Raw genomic sequence first — 18,539 nt, 5'->3', positions numbered from 1 at the left:
TCGCCAAAGGCAAGGGAAGCAAGGGCAAAAATGAACTATTGGGACTTCATCAAGATAAAAAGCTTTTGCACAGCAAAGGAAACAGTCCACAAAACCAAAAGACAACCGACAGAATGGGAGAAGATATTTGCAAATGACATATCAGATAAAGGGCTAGTATGCAAAATCTATAAAGAACTTATCAAACTCAACACCCAAAGAACAAAGAATCCAATCAAGAAATGGGCAGAAGACATGAACAGACATTTCTGCAAAGAAGACATCCAAATGGCCAACAGACACATGAAAAATTGCTCAATATTGCTCGGCATCAGGGAAATCCAAATCAAAACCTCAATGAGATACCACCTCACACCAGTCAGAATGGCTAAAATTAACAAGTCAGGAAACGACAGATGTTGGCGGGGATGCGGAGAAAGGGGAACCCTCCTACACTGTTGGTGGGAATGCAAGCTGGTGCAGCCACTCTGGAAAACTGGATGGAGGTTCCTCAAAAAGTTGAAAATAGAGCTACCATATGATCCAGCAATTGCACTACTGGGTATTTACCCCAAAGATACAAAAGTAGGGATCCGAAGGGGTAAGTGCACCCCAATGTTTATAGCAGCCATGTCCACAATAGCCAAACTGTGGAAAGAGCCAAGATGTCCATCGACAGATGAATGGATAAAGAAGAGGTGGTATATATATACAATGGAATATTATGCAGCCATCAATAGGAATGAGATCTTGCCATTTGCAACGACGTGGATGGAACTGGAGGGTATTATGTTGAGTGAAATAAGTCAAACAGAGAAAGACATGTATCATATGATCTCACTGATAGGAGGAATTCTTAATTGCAGGAAACAAACTGAGGGTTGCTGGAGTGGGGGGTGGGATGGGAGGGAGGGGGTGACTGGGTGATAGACACTGGGGAGGGTATGTGCTCTGGTAAGCGCTGTGAATTGTGCAAGACTGTTGAATCTCAGATCTGTACCTCTGAAACAAATAATGCAATATATGTTAAGAAAGAAAAAAAAAGAAGAAGAAGGTAGCGGGAGGGGAAGAATGAAGCGGGGGAAATCGGAGGGGTAGACGAACCATGAGAGACGATGGACTCTGAAAAACAAACTGAGGGTTCTAGAGGGGAGAGGGATGGGAGGATGGGTTAGCCTGGTGGTGGGTATTGAGGAGGGCACATTCTGCATGGAGCACTGGGTGTTATGCACAAACAATGAATCATGGAACACGTCATCTAAAACTAATGATGTAATGTATGGGGATTAACATAAGAATAAAAAAAAAAAAGTGAAACTCCCAGACCCCACTGTAAATCTATTCTTCCACTTTTTTCTTAGCAACCTCAACGTTCTGGTTGCTCTGTTCTAATGCATCCACTCTGTTTTCCCAGATGATTGGATAGCCATTAATTAGCAGCCTCCTTATGACTTAGGTTAAGCGGAAGTTTTTAAAATAGCAACTCAGAGGAGGGGAGCTTAGTTGTTGGCATAGAAGGAGACCCCTAGGCTCACCTTATCCCTGGAACACAGCTAGATAACTATCAAATCATTCTGAATACCCAAGAAATGGACCTGAGGACCGACAGAACAAACTCCACAATAGAGGGAGAGAAGAGGCCACGTCACAGAAAGTAGGAGGTGCAGAGATGTGGTTTGGGGGAGAAACAGATGGCGGGTGCCATGGAGGGGAGGGAGCCCTGGTCGCAGAGAAAGGTGAGAGAGAGTGAAGCACACAGGGGATCACACAAGGAAAATACTTCCCTAAAGCCAGTGGCTGGGAAAACAAGAGGGGCTGATTTTCTTGCGACTTTGCAATCAGCAGGGCTTGAAGACTGGAGTTAGAAAGGTCAGTGGGCTTGGCTGGGATAGAGCCCTGAGGGTGCTGCCCAATCCTGGAGTGAAGGCAGGCAAGCAACCCTGGGGCAGACGGCATGATCTGAGGATCACCTAAGGTGCACGGGGGGAGACTGTTCACTCTTGTTGGAGCACATTTGTGAGAGACGGTGTTGGCAGAGTCACGTCTCCTGGGACAAAAAGCCAACGGGCACCATTTTCCTCTGCCACCCCTCAGCATAGAGGCAGAGCCACCTGAGGTAAATAGCACAGCACTCATACCGGCTGCCTAAGTTCCTTACACCAAGTGCCACTCCCCTGTGCTCTGCTGGGACTATTTTTCTCCAGCAGTCGAGTCTCAGTCCCAGGGCAGCAGGCCCCTTCCCCAGAAGACCAGCAGAAACCCCTGTACACACCTAATTTACTGAACAGAGAGTTCTGCAAGGCTTCAGTTCTAGTGAAAGTAGCCTCAGGTCTCATTTAACAAGCAGACCAGAGCACACCTGGTTAAAACTCCCCACACTCTGACCAAGGTCCAAACACTGTCCACAGCAGGCAAGGAGACCCTCGGCAGATGCCTGGCCTGAAGGATAGAGCAGCCAATACACAGCAGCAGAGTGCGCGCGGCACACACCGGAGACACTCCTGGAAGTGCCAGGCCTTGGACACTATATGACCTCTTCTTCATAAAGCCATTACTGTCAGGACCAGAAAGCATAGCAGACTTTTCTAGAAGTCAGAGACTTCAAAAAAATGCCAAGATGGAGGAATTTATCCCAAATGAAAGAACAAGATAAGGTCATGGCCAGAGGTCAAATCAAAACCCAATATAAGTAATATGCCGGATGGAGAATTTAGAGCCACAATCATAAGGATACTCTCTGGGCTTAGGAAAAGAATGGAAGAATTCAGGGAAGCCCTTACCACAGAGATAAAAGAGTTAAAAAACAATCAGTCAGAAATGAAAAATGCAGGGGCGCCTGGGTGGGTCAGTCATTAAGCATCTGCCTTCAGCTCAGGTCATGATCCCAGGGTCCTGGGATCGAGCCCCGCATTGGGCTCTCTGCTCTGCGGGAAACCTGCTTCTCCCTCTCCCACTCCCCCTGCTTGTGTTCCCTCTCTCGCTGTGTCTCTCTCTCTGTCAAATAAATAAATAAATAAATCTTAAAAAAAAAAAGAAATGAAAAATGCAATAACACAGATTCAAAACAGACTTGATGCAATGAATACAAGGATGGAAGAAGCAGGGAAACAAATTAGTGACCTAGAATACAAACCAATAGAAAATAATGAAGCTGAACAAAAGGATGAAGAGTTATGCAAGACGAGAATAGACTTAGGGAACTCCATGACTCCATCAAAGGTAATAACATTTGTATCATAGGAGTCTCAGAAGAAGAAGAGGGGGGCATAAAATTTATCTGAGGAAATAATAGCTAAAAATTGCCCAAATCTGGGGAAGGAAACAGACATCCAGACTAAGGAGGCACAAAGAACCCCCATCAAAATTGACAAAAGCAGGCCAACATCAAGACATATTGTAATTAAATTTGCAAAATATAGCGATAAAGAAAAAAAAATCCTAAAAACAGCAAGACAAAAGAAGTCCCTAACTTATAAGGGAAAACCCATAAGGCTGGCTACAGATCTCTCAACAGAAACTCTGCAAGCCAGAAGAGAGTGGCATGATATATTCAACAAGCTGAATGGGAAAAATCTACAGCCAAAAATACTCTATCCAGCAAGGTTATTATTCAGAACAGAGAGATAGTTTCCCAGACAAAAACTAAAGGTGCTTGGGGCACCTGGGTGGCTCAGCCGTTAAGCGTCTGCTTTCGGCTCAGGTCATGATCCCAGGGTCCTGGGATCGAGCCCCGCATCGGGCTCCCTGCTCAGCAGGGAGCCTGCTTCTCCCTCTCCTGTTCCCCCTGCTTGTGTTCCCTCTCTCACTGTGTCTCTCTCTGTCAAATAAATAAATAAATAAATCTTAAAAAAAACAAAAAACCTAAAGGCGCTCATGACCACTAAACCAACCCTGCAAAAAATATTAAAGGGACTCTTTTTTTTTTAACCTAGGAAATATTTATTGTACAAAATTTACATTTGTTATATATAGTGAAAACATAGCAAAACAACCTTTTGTTAATCCATTCTCTTTGAGGTTTTCTGTGAAAAGTAAAGATTCATTTCCTAATATATTCTCAGATAATGTAACTTTTTATATAGTTGTTAAACAGTTGTATTGGTAATAAGCATTTGGGACATAGGTATAAAACTGCAAACAGATCAAAAAAGCACAGGGGGAAGACCACTGCCAAAGGGTAATCTCCATGAACCTCGCATTTTTCACTGCAAGGCAGATGCTGTGGGGTCATCACACTGTATACATGGTTTGATTATCTGAAGCCATTCATTAAGATACTTGAGTATTTTAATGAATCTTAATCTTAATCCCATTTACAACTGCACCAAAAACCATAAGATACTTAGAAATAAACTTAACCAAGAGATAAAAGACCTATACTCTGAAAACTAATAAACATTGATGAAAGAAATTGAAGATGACAAGAAGGAATGGAAAAACATTCCATGCTCATGGATTAGAAGAATAAATATTGTTAGAATATCTATACTACCCAAAGCAATCTACACATTCAATGCAATCCCTATCAAAATACCAACAGCATTTTTCACAGAGCTAGAACAAACAATCCTAAAATTTGTATAGAACTACAAAAGACCTGGAAAAGACAAAGTAACGTTGAAAAAGAAAAGCAAAGATGAAGGCATCACAAGCTTCAAGCTATATTACAAAGCTGTAGTGATCAAGACAGTATGGTACTGGCACAAAAACAGACACATAGATCAATGGAACAGAATAGGAAACCCAGAAATGAGCCCATAACTATATGGTCAATTAATCTTTGACAAAGCAGGAAAGACTATCTAATGGAAAAAAGACAGTCTCTTCAATCAAGCGGTGTTGGGAAAACTGGACAGCAAAAGAGTGAAACTGGACCACTTTCTTACACCATACACAAAAACAGATTCAAAATGTATTAAAGACCAATGTAAGACAGAAAACCATCAAAATCCTAGAGGAGAACACAGGCAGTAACCTCTTTGACCTTGGCCATAGCAACCTTTTACTGGATATGTCTCCTGAGGCAAGGAAAACAAAAGCAAAAATTAACCATTGAGACTTCATCAAAATAAAAAGCTTCTGCACAGCAAAGGAAACAATCAACAAAACTAAAAGGCAACCTATGGATTAGAAGAAGATATTTGCAAATGACCTATCAGGTAAGGGATTAGTATCTAAAATCTATAAAGAACTTATCAAACTCAGCACCCAAAAAACAAATAATTCAGTTAAGAAATGGGCAGAAGAGATGAATAGACATTTTTCCAAAGAAGACATACAAATAGCTAACAGACACAAGATGCTCAACATCACTCATCAGCAGGGAAAAGATGAGTTTCAAAACACTTAAGGAATTATATAGTTAAGATAGCTCATGAACCAGAACTTGAAGGACAATTGGATTGAATCTAGGTATCTCTGATTAGTTTTTAACAGATGCTTTCTTGCAGTTATTCAAAAGAACATACAATATAGTAATGCTTTGAAAACAAAAAACTTCTGTTATCATTTTGCTATCAACAATATTAGTGGTTCTTTAAAATCTGATGACTAATTCACATTATTTCATGAAAATATATTTCCTAATTTTCAAAGAAAATCTTATAATGGTTAATTTTTAAAAACCATCATAGTATCAAAGATAAAATAGATGTCAGATTGAGTCACAAAACTTTTGGTAATTCATCCCCAGCATTCTGACCTCCATTTGGCAGTGACATCATAATGTCCTAGCTAGTTACAGGATCGGCTGGGCAACAGAAAGGAAACTCTGAGGAGGAGCAGGAGATTACTGGATAAATCAATCATTTTCCCTATGAATTTTATATTGTTTATTTTTGTATCTGGGGTTTTTTCCTTACAGTACCCCAATACAACTTCCTTTCATAGTGGTGGTGAGTAAGCATTTAAAGGTTTTACAGAAAGAGCAGATAAGAAAGATGACCCATTATCCTAGAAAACTGGTATGTGACAGTTTTCTATAGGATGATACAAAGTTTATTATTGGAAATACGGCATAATTTACATTTTAAATCTCTGCCTCAAATCCTTTGTAGAAAAATGCAATTGAAAAAAAAGAAAGTAGTAAAAGAACTCAACATATTTCTTATCATGAATTTTGCAGATGATATGTGGCTGCCTGGCTCTCCAAAAGAATATAAACAGGAACCGGAAATTAAGGAGAATACTCCTACTAATGAGAAAAATGGAAATTATTTTAAAGATATAAAACAATGTAAGTCTTTAAAGTTCATAGTAGCACATATACAAAAGCTGGTTATACCGGTTTGATTTAACATTTAAAAAACTCTATAATTTTATTTCCTACTTCTTAAATTCTCATGTATCTTATAAATGTTTCAGTGTGTTAAATGAAATTCTTATTTTCTACAGCTTTTTTTCATGAGATGCTATGAAGTTTAACAAGGTTCTTTTGGTAATTTCCTATAAATAACAGAGTTCACCATGGCATTATGGTGATTTGCAATTGATCTAATTCTATGGTGAGTTAACCAAAATTTATTTGGAGGTGGGTATCAGTTTCCTAGGGCTGCTGAAACAAGTACCACAAACTTAGTGGCTCAAAGCAACAGAAATTTATTCTCTCCAGTTCTGGAAATCAGAAATCCAAAATCAAAGTTTTGATCATGCCATGCTCTCTACAAGGCCTCTAGGGAGGATCATTCCTTGCTTCCTCCAGCTTCTTGTAGCCCCAGGCATTCCTTGGCTTGTAGCACAATTCTAGTCTCTGTCTCCATCCTCACATGGCATTCCTGCTGTGCCTCTGTGTCCATTTCCCTCTTCTTATAAGGACACCATTCATATCAGATTAGGAGCCCACCATACTCCAGTGTGACTCCATCTTGACTAATTATATCTTCAATGACCCTATTTCAAAACTAGGGTGCATTCTGAGATTCTGGGGGTTAGGACTTAAACATGTCTTTTCTTGGGGGCGGGGCACAAAATTCAACCCATAACAAGATGACCTTAAGATGTTTGAAAGGTCCATCAAACTTCAGTTTATTCATCATTACTATATGGTCTTTCTTTCCATGTCCTTATAAGGTCCACCACTCAAGAAACTCTTGTTAAAATAAAAGCAAATTAAGATTAAATCTAGAGGGCGCCTGGGTGGCTCAGTTGGTTAAGATTAAATCTAGTTATCTTGGAATCCTTATTAACATTCATCAAAGGAAAAATAGGAATACAATCAAGATATATACATATATACACTCAAGTACTTTGATAATAATAATGCATAAGTTGTATTTCTCTTTTCTCTTTGGTGAATCAATGTCCTTCCTTTGTAGGTGAAAAAAACACCTGATTCTTAGGTCAATTGCCAGATTTCATACTACCAAAGCCAGAGTCAGGAATGTTATCTAATCTATCACCACCAGGCTTCTGCCTATGGTGTGCAAATGGTGCAATCATTTCCTTTTCAGGGTGTACCTCTGTTTTAAAATATCCAGAGGGTAAATAAACCAAGAGCCTGATGATTACTTTGATTAAAGAAAAAAATCTTTCTTACACACACAATATATACAAAACATAAATGGGATCTTCCTAAGAAATTGTGTTATGACTTACTTTTCTCATTTAACAACTCCTGAGCTCTTTTCACATCTGCCTCATTATTTTTAGTGGATACCTAGTATTCCATAAATCATGTCCCATAATTTATCCACTGTTTTTTAAAGAATTAGATTATGTGCAGTTTTTCCCTTTTACATTCTTCTCATATACAGTTGGGTGTATCGCTCTTTGGATAGATATCAGGTAATGGGCATTGCTTAATAAAGAGTAAATCTTCAAAAATATTGATACCAGCAAATTGCCCTCTAAAAAGGATCTACCGATTTACATCCTCTAAGAATGCCCCACAATCTCACCTACAATGAATATTGTTGATCATATTTTGTGAATATAAGTGAGAAATTTCCATTACTGTTTTCATTTGCATTCTGATTACTTATGAAGGTGAGTATTTTTCTCTATGTTTATTGGGTATTTTTATTTCTACTTCTGTGATTTGCCTATTCATATCCATGGCCCCTTTTTCTATCAGTGTGTATTTTCATTTATTTGTAGGAGCTCTTTCTATGTTTAGTATATTAATCTTTTTCCTATAGTAAAAGTTAACAAGTATTTTTTTTCCCAGACTGTTGCTTATTTTTAAACCTGTTTTGGTATCTTAATCACAGAGAAAAATTGTAATTTTCTAAAATCAATTGTTGATTAATTTTTTAATAATTTCTGGATTTTATATTTTGGTTAGATAGGCCTTATTCAACTTAAATTCAATTTAAATTGTTTTCCTATTTTTTAAAATAATTTCATATTTTTATTTTTAACTCTTAGGTCTTAAATCGTTATCTTTGCATATGGCATAAGTTAGGCACAAAACTTTATATTTTTCAAGGAGGTTTGCCAAATGTCTAACACCAATTCCCTATTCATGTGAAACCCATTTAATATAATCTAAATTCTCATTTGAAATTGGGTCAGTTGCTACCTTTTTATTGTTTCTTTGATCTGTTCTTCCCTGTAAAAATACCAAAGTGTTTTAATTTTTATAGTTTCATAACTCATAACATGCATGTTGGGCTTTGGTTTCCTTTTGTTATATTTCCCCATAGATCTAGCTCAGAAATTCCTCAAAAAACATGATACATTAATGACACTGTTTGTGTGTGTATGCACGTGCCTGCATGGTAAGATGATTGAATATATATGTCTGTATTAAACACACATATGCATTCATGTATATATAAAATTTTCTGTCATTTCATGAGATTTTGGAAAAAGGAGACAGGTATACATTCAGATGTCAATATGTCAGTGTGCCATCTTGATCCAATTTACTTTGACTCTGGTTGGGTGGATATATCCATTAGTTTTGAATTACAACCAACCCTCAATAATTTCTTCTCGGAATGTTATTTATTTATTTATTTATTTATTTATTTATTTATTTATTTATTTGACAGAGAGAGACACAGCGAGAGCAGGAACACAAGCAAGGGGAGTAGGAGAGGGAGAAGCAGGCTTCTCGCGGAGCAGGGAGCCTGATGTGGGGCTCAATCCCAGGACCCTGGGATTATGACCTGAGCCGAAGGCAGGTGCTTAACGACTGAGCCACCCAGGCACCCTCGGAATGTTATTTAGCATAAGGATACCAATTTGGCTTTTTCTCCATGAATTTTATTTTTACTTTATTTATTTATTAATTTTTTAAGATTTTATTTATTTATTTGACAGAGAGAGAGCACAAGCAGGGGGAGCAGCAGAGGGAGAGGGAGAAGCAGGCTCCCCGCTGAGCAGGGAGCCCAATGTGGGGCTTCATCCCAGGACCCTGGGATCATGACTTGAGCCAAACACAGGCAGACGCTTAACTGACTGAGCCACCCAGGCGCCCCATGAATTTTATTTTTAAACCTTGCCCCATTTCCTTAATTTGTAGCTGAAGAATGTCTCAAAATCTTTATTATTCTTTTCTTAGAATTAGTCAGTGCTTATGTTTTAAGAAAAAAAAATCAGATGAGGAAAAATTTAAAGGAACAAGAAGTAACTTAGTTGCTGAAAACATTTGATCTTGTATTTCTAGATGTGTTCACAACGCAAAATCCAAATGGCAGCCAGTCTGAAATATCTGTGAGAGCAACAACTGATTTGCAATTTGCTCTAAGAAACTGTAAGTACTGAAAGTACTGAAAGTAACCATTGTGAATATGAAAAGCCCTTAAAGCAAGATTTCCAAACAGCAATAGAAAGTATCACGTAGGAAAAACGTTTTAGTGGAGCTAGGGTCAGGGAATCTTCGTTCCTAAATAAGGAGACTCCATGTCCCTTGCACTAATAAAGTCAGAAGTCAAGGAGGTTCTTACATACCTTAGCCTCATATTTTTGGTTTTCATGGAAAGAAAAATAATGACTAGATTTAGGGTTCTAGAAAATTGTATGTCTTTCTTAAACCCACATTTTTATTCCTTTCTACTTATACCTTCAACTTCAAATGTTCTTATTTCCTTTTTGCATCTTTCTACCAAGTGTAATTAATTTGCTAGGTAAACCTGTTGCCATCATGTGACTTCGGAGGCCATTAAAAGTCTCCGAAGGACATATCCATATCTTTCACCACGAAGTATCAACAGCTCATATCTATGAAACGCAAGAGCATAGAACAGAAGACAAGGAAAAGAGGTTAAAATTAAATAGGGAAGAGAGAATGTTTCTGGCTCTAGCAGCTTCAATATTGGGGAAAGCCAGACTCAGTAATACCTAATTATTAATAAAGTTATTTGACAATAATGGAATATTTTGAGTAATTCTAAACCTTGGGACATAAGTGAGGGACATTTCAAGGGCATATGTTAATTAAACAAATCACTCATGGGAATTTTGCTTGTACACAGCAAACATCATCTTGAGTTGTTTGGGACAAGAAACAGAGAGCCAGGTCTTCAACACACTGGGTAGCTCAAATTCCCTTAGGAGATGGATTATTGAGGACCATAGGACCAATGGAAGAAATTCTAAAACCCTAATTTCTATTCCCACAATTTAGGTCCTCAAAGTATTGTCAAAGAAAGTTGGATTGGGATAAGAAATTGTTGCCCTTTTAAATGCAGGCTCTGACAGAAGGAGATATACTAACATGGTAGGGACGTTCTAGAGGAGCAAGCCCCTCAAGGAGATGGAATTCTCCAGAATAATTTTGACTAACAATTCTTTTAGTCCCCAAAAGTGTGAGGGGAAAATCCACACACTTTTCTCCAAGTATGAAGGATACATAGCAGAGTTGAAGGATTACTTACCAATTTTGTTGGAGTCCTGCCCTGAATCATGTCAACTCTGGTAACAGACTCTTTTTTCCATAGCTTTCTTGCCAACAAGGCACCTGTCATGGTGCTGTTGGTAAGCTCAGTCTGAATTCATTCTGCCTCTCTGTAGAACTTCTTCTATAGAGAGATTGCCTGTACTTCGTGTGGAACTTCATTGACTCCCGTGTTAAACAAAATTAACTGAAGTGGCCACCAAGGGGGGGTGGGTGGTGTGTGTGGAAAATGTCCCCCAGTCACACTCCAAATACACTCTTACTGATGTTCCTCCAGAAGATGGACACATTATAGACTGAGATATATACTAAATCAGGCCTGAAAACCCTTGATTTGTAGCCCCAAATCGTTGTACCCAAAACTCTGTTTTGAGTAGTTAGCATGCAAATGTTTCTGATTTACAAGGATACTGATGTGCCTTCCTCTTCTGTGTTCTATCTAACGCTGACTGGCAACCAAGCTATCTGGGGCTGATAGGATCACTTCAAGTCCTGTTCAGGGAAACATCTGAAGCCAATGTTCTCATCCAATACATCTCTTTTACCTCTAAAGGAAGCTTATAACCACCACCACAACCACCCCCAACCCCCCTGTCCCAGCTTTTCCTCTCTCTTACAAATTATAGGTGTATTAATCCCCTCAGGCAACCCATTATCCCAAAACTTCATTCTTCAATGCCTTCTTCTTTCCCCTCCTTTATGATATCTCAGGAAAATGTCAACATCTTTCTCTTTTTTTCTTTTTCTTTGTTCCATTTTTTAGCTTAAAAAAATGCCTAATCACAGATGCTGTCAATATTTGTATATTCTGATAATCTGTTATCCCTTTTTGCAGATAAACTCATCAATGAAACAACTATATCACATACTGGAAAAAGCAGTAGTGAAGAAAATCCTACAGAACCCCATGGGAAAAAAAATCGAAGTATTAAAAATTTCTAAACTGTAGTCATACTTGCAGCATATCATTATATGATTTAATTTATGTTTCACTACTCTGGGTGTTTCATAAAGTAATAGCATGCTTAAAGAATTTATACAGCTACAATTTGAAGTCACTCTAAAATCTTTTAAACAGTGAAAATCTGAGTTAATTTTTAGATTTACCTGACAGGGGATAGGATGTGAGCTCTTTTCAAAATAAAATTTATTTTAATAAAATGTATTACATTTATATTTATATGAGATATATAAGTATATTTTAATACATTTTAATATTATTTTTAAATAATAATGTAAAAATTTCTATCTGCTTGAGGAATAAATTTATCTCTAATTAGAGTCAATTTTTGGTGTTTCCTAAAATTATCGGGGGGGGGGGTTGGTAGTGACAGGTTTCAAAATCAAAATCATTTTACTTTCCTGCAAAGAATATTGTTCCTTATAAAGTATTTGTATAACCATAACAACCCACGATGGCTCTCCTCTAAGGCCTTGAATGAGTGGTCTAATTGAAGACAATGGACCTGTCATTACATGAAGCATCCAAGTATGTTTCTCATATGGTTACTGTGAATTAGTTTGCATCTTTAACACTACGAAAACAAATAAAAATCTTAGTCACTTTTTTTGATATATTTAAAAATAGAAATCTCATCATCCTGGTGGTGTTCCTTTCTAAAATATCTTCAGTAATTTACTACTAGGCTTGGGTCATGTTCTAATTTCTTTTTTTAAATTTATTTACGTATTTTTTTTTATGTTCCAATTTCTTAACCAGGCATTTAAATATGAAATAATCTGACCATTGAGAAATGTTCAAGTTTCATTTCTGGTCACATTCCCCATCCATTATCTTCACTCCAGTCTACCCGAGGTTCTCAGAACTCACCAAATCTGCTCATGACTCAGTGGAATGATCTCACTCTTGCCTGTTTGCCTGGCAAGCAATTTCTAGTCCTCTAAGCCTATAGTGGAGCATCATCTCCCTTTCGAAGGGCTTCTGGCCTTTGCAACTAGAGTTAGGGCTTTCTGTGCATACCACTTGTGCGTTTCTATTGCCCCTGCCCCCCACCCCCCGCCCCGTTGTCCTGCATCATAATTAACAGTGACTCTCGTCTGCCTCCCAAACTGAGAGTGTGTTCCGTCACCAAAAGGCCTGTGTCTTCTTCATTTCTGAACTTTAATGCCAACCACAGCGTCTGGCACATGGTAGAAGCTCAAGGTATAACTGTTACATGACTAAACTAACAAGTGAATAGATGCTCTATCACAAATTTACTAAAGTGAACTTACCTTACTTAGTTATCCTGTTCTATTTTGTTTTTTAAACAGAACCAACCAAGGGTCCAAATGAGCCTGCATTTTGGACAATGTTAGCTAAAGGTAAACTCATAGTAGTTAGGTAGCTGGGAAAATGTTTTGGTTTTCTAAAGTCTTATGTAAGAAAGCCAGGATCAGTGTAAATACTTCTAATATTAAGAATTAATAAATCAACATTCTGCTGCCATTATCACGTGTAATAGCAAATGCAAAACAAACCCACAAAACTGATTGTGTCGCACATTTTCTTGTTCTCTCCCCCAAAAGTTTATTCTCCTATAAATGTTGCAATCTTGTCATTCAGTTGATTTATGATTAAAAATTTTAAATAAGGCTCTTGCTCAATGTAGTCCCTTTTTGTGTTTGGAGCAGTATGCATGTAAGCACATGGAGATATGTGAATAAATGCAAGGTATATATCAAAATATATGCATGTATAAAGTAATGCATATATCGTAAACATATAAGCATACATGTGTAGATGTAATGTGCATGTCTTATATATGCACATATAAATGTATATGTAGATGCACACATGTATAAATGGAATTCATGTAGCACACATATATGCATGCTTTGTATATACCATTTTCAGTTGATTCCCATTACTTGCAGGTTTGTATTTGTGAATTTACCTACATCTAAAATAAATTTGTAACCTCCCAAATCACTTTCATGGTCATTTGCAGACATGCACAGAGCAGCAAAAAATTTTAATTGCCTGACACTCATGTTCCAGCGGAGGTAGAACAAGGCAACACTCTGCCTTTCTTCTGCAGCTCTTAGACTGTAATTAAGTGTCCTTTTTGTTGTCTATTTAGTGCTACGTGTTTTGCATTTTTGTGCTTTCAGTCAGTGATTTTGCTAATTAAAATGGCCCCCGAGTGGAGTATTAAGGTGCTGGTTAGTGTTCCTGAGCATGAGAAGGCGGTGATATACCTTATGGAGAAAATATGTGTCAGATAAACTTTGTTTAGGCTTGAGCTATAATGCCATTAATCATGAATTCAATGTTAATGAATCAGCAATATACATTAAATAAAGTATCTTTAAACAGAAACACACATCAAGCAAGTTATGTATTGATTGGTTGATGAAAACATTGTGACCAGAGGTTCTCAAGAACCTAAGCTTGCATTTCCCCCAGGAGCAACAATTCAGTATTCACAAAGTCAGTGTTCCCGTGACTTTACGGAGTATAACTGTCATGAATAATGAGAATAAACTCTCTATATTAAACACACACACACACAGTAATTTTCGTGAGTGAATTTTGTTTACCATAACACCAATTTATTGTCTTAACAGCCTTAAATGCAACACCAACAGTTGAGGAGATTGAAGAAAAAGATCAATTATTTCGCCCAATTCCAAGTAAGAACAAAATACTTCAATTAAATAGATGCATAAGTGCCGGCACACATTTCAGTGTGTGACTTCACAGCGTGACGATCCTGTTGTCCCTAGTAACGTGGAATGTACATAAAAGGGTAGCGTGGTGGCTAATGTCATTTCAGAGAGGACATTTGCTGTTTTAAAAAGCGATTGTCCCTAAGCATTATTCTCCAGTTGCCACATATGCAGAGGGATGTTTTCATTTTCTGGTTTTGTGACTTCTATTCCTAAAACAGATAAACCAAACAGAGGAGTAGGCAAGTGAATCGTATCTATAACGCGGTGTTTTTAATTGATGGACTCTATTTTCAGAGCAGTTTTAGGCTTACAGGAAAAAATGAGCAGAAAGTACAGAGAGTTCTCCTATATCTCCCCAACTCAGTTTCTCCTGTCATTCTCATCTTGCGTTGGTTTGGTACGGGTTTTACAATGTAAGAGCCAGTATCCATATGTTAGTATTAACTAAAGTCCATAGTTTACATTAGGGTCCACTCCTTGTGTTCCACAGGTCTGTGCATTTTGACAAATGCATAATGTCATGTGTCCACCATCACAATCATATAGAGTAATTTCACTGCCCTAAAAATCCCCTGTGCTCCGCCTATCCACCCCTCTGTCCCTAATCCCTGGCAACCACTGATCTTTCCACCATCACCATAGTTTCGTCTTTTCCAGAATATTATATAGTTGGAAAAATAAAGTATGTAGACTTTCACCCTGGCTTCTTTTGCTCAGTAATATGCATTTAAGATTCCTCCATGTATTTTCATGGCTTGATGGCTCATTTCTTTTTATCACTGAATAACACTTCCTTGTGTGGATATACCACTTTATCCATTCACCTACTGAAGGACATCTTGATTACTTCCAATTTTTGGCAATAATGAATAAAGCTGCTATAAATATTCACGTGTAGGTCTTTGTATGGACATAAGTTTTCAACTCTTCTGGGTAAATATCAAGAATTGTGATTGCTGGATTGTGTGGTAAAACTATATTTAGCTTTGTAAGAAATTACCAAACTGACTTCTAAAGTGGCTATACCATTTTGTATTCCCACCAGCAATGAATGAGAGAATTCCTGCTGCTGAATGCAGGTTTTTTTGTAATTTTCATTCATGGATTATATTTATATGAGTAAAAGAACTCCTGATTTCAACAGAAAATTTCACAAGGCAATATATTAATTTCCCCCAAGCCTCTGTCCTACAAATAAACTATTGGGGAAAAAAATAACATCTGGTGACACATCTAAGGCCTGACATCTCTATTCTGCATTGGATTATTTGACAAATAAAGCCATTTGCCTTGCAGGGTTTTAAGAAAATCGAGTGAGTCTTTGTTTAGAAAAGTTATATATGGGAATGACTAATGCTGTGTTACTTTAGAAATATTTTGTCTTTCCAAGTAATTAAATTGAACATGATTAATTTTTTATCATGTATGGAGCACATATTACATGCCAGGTCCTTTATATACATTATTATGTCAGTCCTCACAGCAACTCCATGAAGTTGGGATTATCTCCATTTTACAGATGAGGGAACTGAGGCTTAGAAAACCTGCCCAGGCTTGTAACTAGCTTTCTCACGATTTCTAGTGGCAGGGAATTCCAAACCCTTCTCTAGTTTTGACCATCACCTTGAAAAACAAAATGTACTATAAGCACATCTCTTTACAAAAATCCTTTTAAGGAGTAGCAGAGCAATTCAGGAGCACAGACCCTCTTAACATAATTTGTTTAATTATTCCCCAAAGAATCAGCCTCAAAGTCAAGATAATAGTCACTGATAGCTGTATACATTTCACTCTTTGTGGTCTAAGATCGCACTTTGACAATTACGGAATCAGGGAATACACACGTGAGCTCGCCACTGCTTATGACCAAAACACCATGACCTAGAAAATAATGAAAACCTTTGGAACTTTTGGGTGGGAGAAAGTTGGGGGAAGAGAGAAATATGAACATGGTCATTTCAAGTCACCATTAAGTAAACGTCTATTAAGTCAGACAGAAATTCAGGAAAATGTAAAATGTGGCAGTAAAGATGTATTTTCATTAATAGATTTAGTAAAAAGACCTTCGACATCTCTGGATCTGGACATGATTTTTATTATCTAACTTTAGAAAGAAGTAGATTTTCATTTCTTTTTTAACATCAAATACACTAGGGTGATCTCAGTAACAAAATGACAGATGCAGTTCTTAAACTTCATGGAGAAAGTATCTGGTACACCATCCTTTTAGCATCAGAGAAAACTCAATGCGGGTCCCAACAGTAAAAGGGTATCTTTCTCTTCTGAAAGACAAGGCCCTAGTGTGTAAGTTCGTCACATTTTTAACAGTCATCTCTTCAGAGTCTTGAAATGGCCTTTATTAGTCAGGGAGGAAGATTGCTATAGACACATTTGAGCATCTGGTAACCTGGTTTTGAAACCAGATTTTGCCACTTCCTCACATGTGCCATGGGCGAATTTATAAACTTCTGTGATCCTGTGAAATGGAGCTAAGAACAGCTCCTCCGGGACTATTGTGGTAGTTCAACAAAACAAGCAAAGAGTACTTAGCCCTAGGGAGTAGCCTATACTCTTCCTTGGATTGCATGAGACAAATGAGGGTGCACAGTGAATACCCTGGATGGTGAAGGCATCTCTTCATTTGCTTTGCTCTCTTTACTCATCCAGGAAAACATGCTGGAAACAGTTACTCTTTTCCATTGCATTTTCTTTCTTTCCTCTCAGACTCTGATTTGAATGCTACAAATGAAGACACCCTGACCAAGCTACAGGAAATCAAGTTAAAATTAATGCTGGGCATCTCATTGATGACCCTCTTCCTTTTTGTTATCCTCTTGGCAGTCTGTAGTGCCATGCTGTACAAAGTGAAGACAATTAAGTAAGTCCGCAAACCTCTGGAGTCTTTGGAAAATGCATGATGTGAAGCTCTCCCCCTCCTCTCTTTGGTACATTGTTTAGGAAATGTGGATCCCAAATTTATAAGATCTTGTGTTAGGCTCCATTTCTCCTATTCAGAAAGGAGCATGGGGCTGTCTCTCAGGGAGAATTTTTCCCCAGTATATTAAATAGTCATCTAGAGATAAAAATAACACTCGTCGATTGGAAAGGATATAGAGAATCTAGATATGCATTCTTTTTTGCTAGCCTTGGATCAAAAGGGCTATGAACTCTATTCTAAACAGCACATCTGCTTAGGGTCTAACATTTTTCATTTATTTATATGGTGTTGTACCAAGTAATTGGACAGAATTAATATGTTATTTTAATTTTTGTGATGCTTTTCTAAATTGAGTTGAGCTGCGAATGTATGTAATTAAAAACAATTCTTGATACATGTTTTCTTTTTCAGTTATAAAAGTAGACATCAGACTGAATACACCGTCAACCCAGAGCTGGCAACTTTGTCTTATTTTCATCCATCAGAAGGCATATCAGACACATCATTTTCTAAGAGTGCTGAGAGCAGCACGTTTTGGGGCACCACTTCTTCAGAAGTGAGAAGAACAGAGACACAGTCAAAATCTAGAACGACGGACATTGTTTCCACAGCCTCAGATGATACAGGCGGGAATGAGGAGTCAGATTTAATTCAGAGTGAGGAACCAAGCGAAGAAACACCCACTGATGAATAGACGACTTTAAGTTTTTGTCAGAAAAAAAGTTTCTTTGTGACTCCATTAAGGTCATGATTTGGAAACTCTGCTGAGAAACTTAAATTTTCTGGTGCCTGAAAAGGAGGACATATTCAATAAAATTATCTCAGCCATAAAAATTATATAATGGAAAAAATACAAGAAAATAATTTAAGGTGTGGAAAACTCATCCAGTAAAAATAATCCTGGACAGTGACTTATGAAAATTATTCACTTTAGGCCGGTTAACATTAAAATGAGGACATTTAGATATCTATCTTATGGGGGGGCATTTGGGGGACTTTCAGGGTAATCACCACTACCTACACCCCTCCCCCCTCACCAAAGCAAAAAGAACACACTTATTTGTGTTTTACTGGCAAAATAGTTATGCCCTATGAAGATATGAAACT

The 18,539-nt window shown here is 37.7% G+C and overlaps 1 protein-coding gene across 1 annotated transcript in view; it reads left to right on the top strand.

The window, feature by feature from the left end:
- The window catches only part of EQTN (equatorin), a 29,742-nt gene extending 11,616 nt beyond the window's left edge, over nucleotides 1-18,126 (top strand). Inside the window, 6 exon segments of the mRNA XM_021681048.1 lie at nucleotides 6,104-6,214; nucleotides 9,590-9,676; nucleotides 13,094-13,144; nucleotides 14,390-14,455; nucleotides 17,219-17,372; nucleotides 17,844-18,126. Of these exon segments, the coding sequence (XP_021536723.1) occupies nucleotides 6,104-6,214; nucleotides 9,590-9,676; nucleotides 13,094-13,144; nucleotides 14,390-14,455; nucleotides 17,219-17,372; nucleotides 17,844-18,126 (752 nt within the window).
- The last annotated feature ends 413 nt before the right edge of the window (nucleotides 18,127-18,539 follow it).

Source organism: Neomonachus schauinslandi, chromosome 13 (genome assembly GCF_002201575.2).
Source record: "Neomonachus schauinslandi chromosome 13, ASM220157v2, whole genome shotgun sequence".
Classification (NCBI taxonomy): Eukaryota; Metazoa; Chordata; class Mammalia; order Carnivora; family Phocidae; genus Neomonachus; species Neomonachus schauinslandi.
The sequence above is the reverse complement of the archived record's forward strand: the minus strand, read 5'-3'. Positions and strand labels throughout refer to the sequence as shown.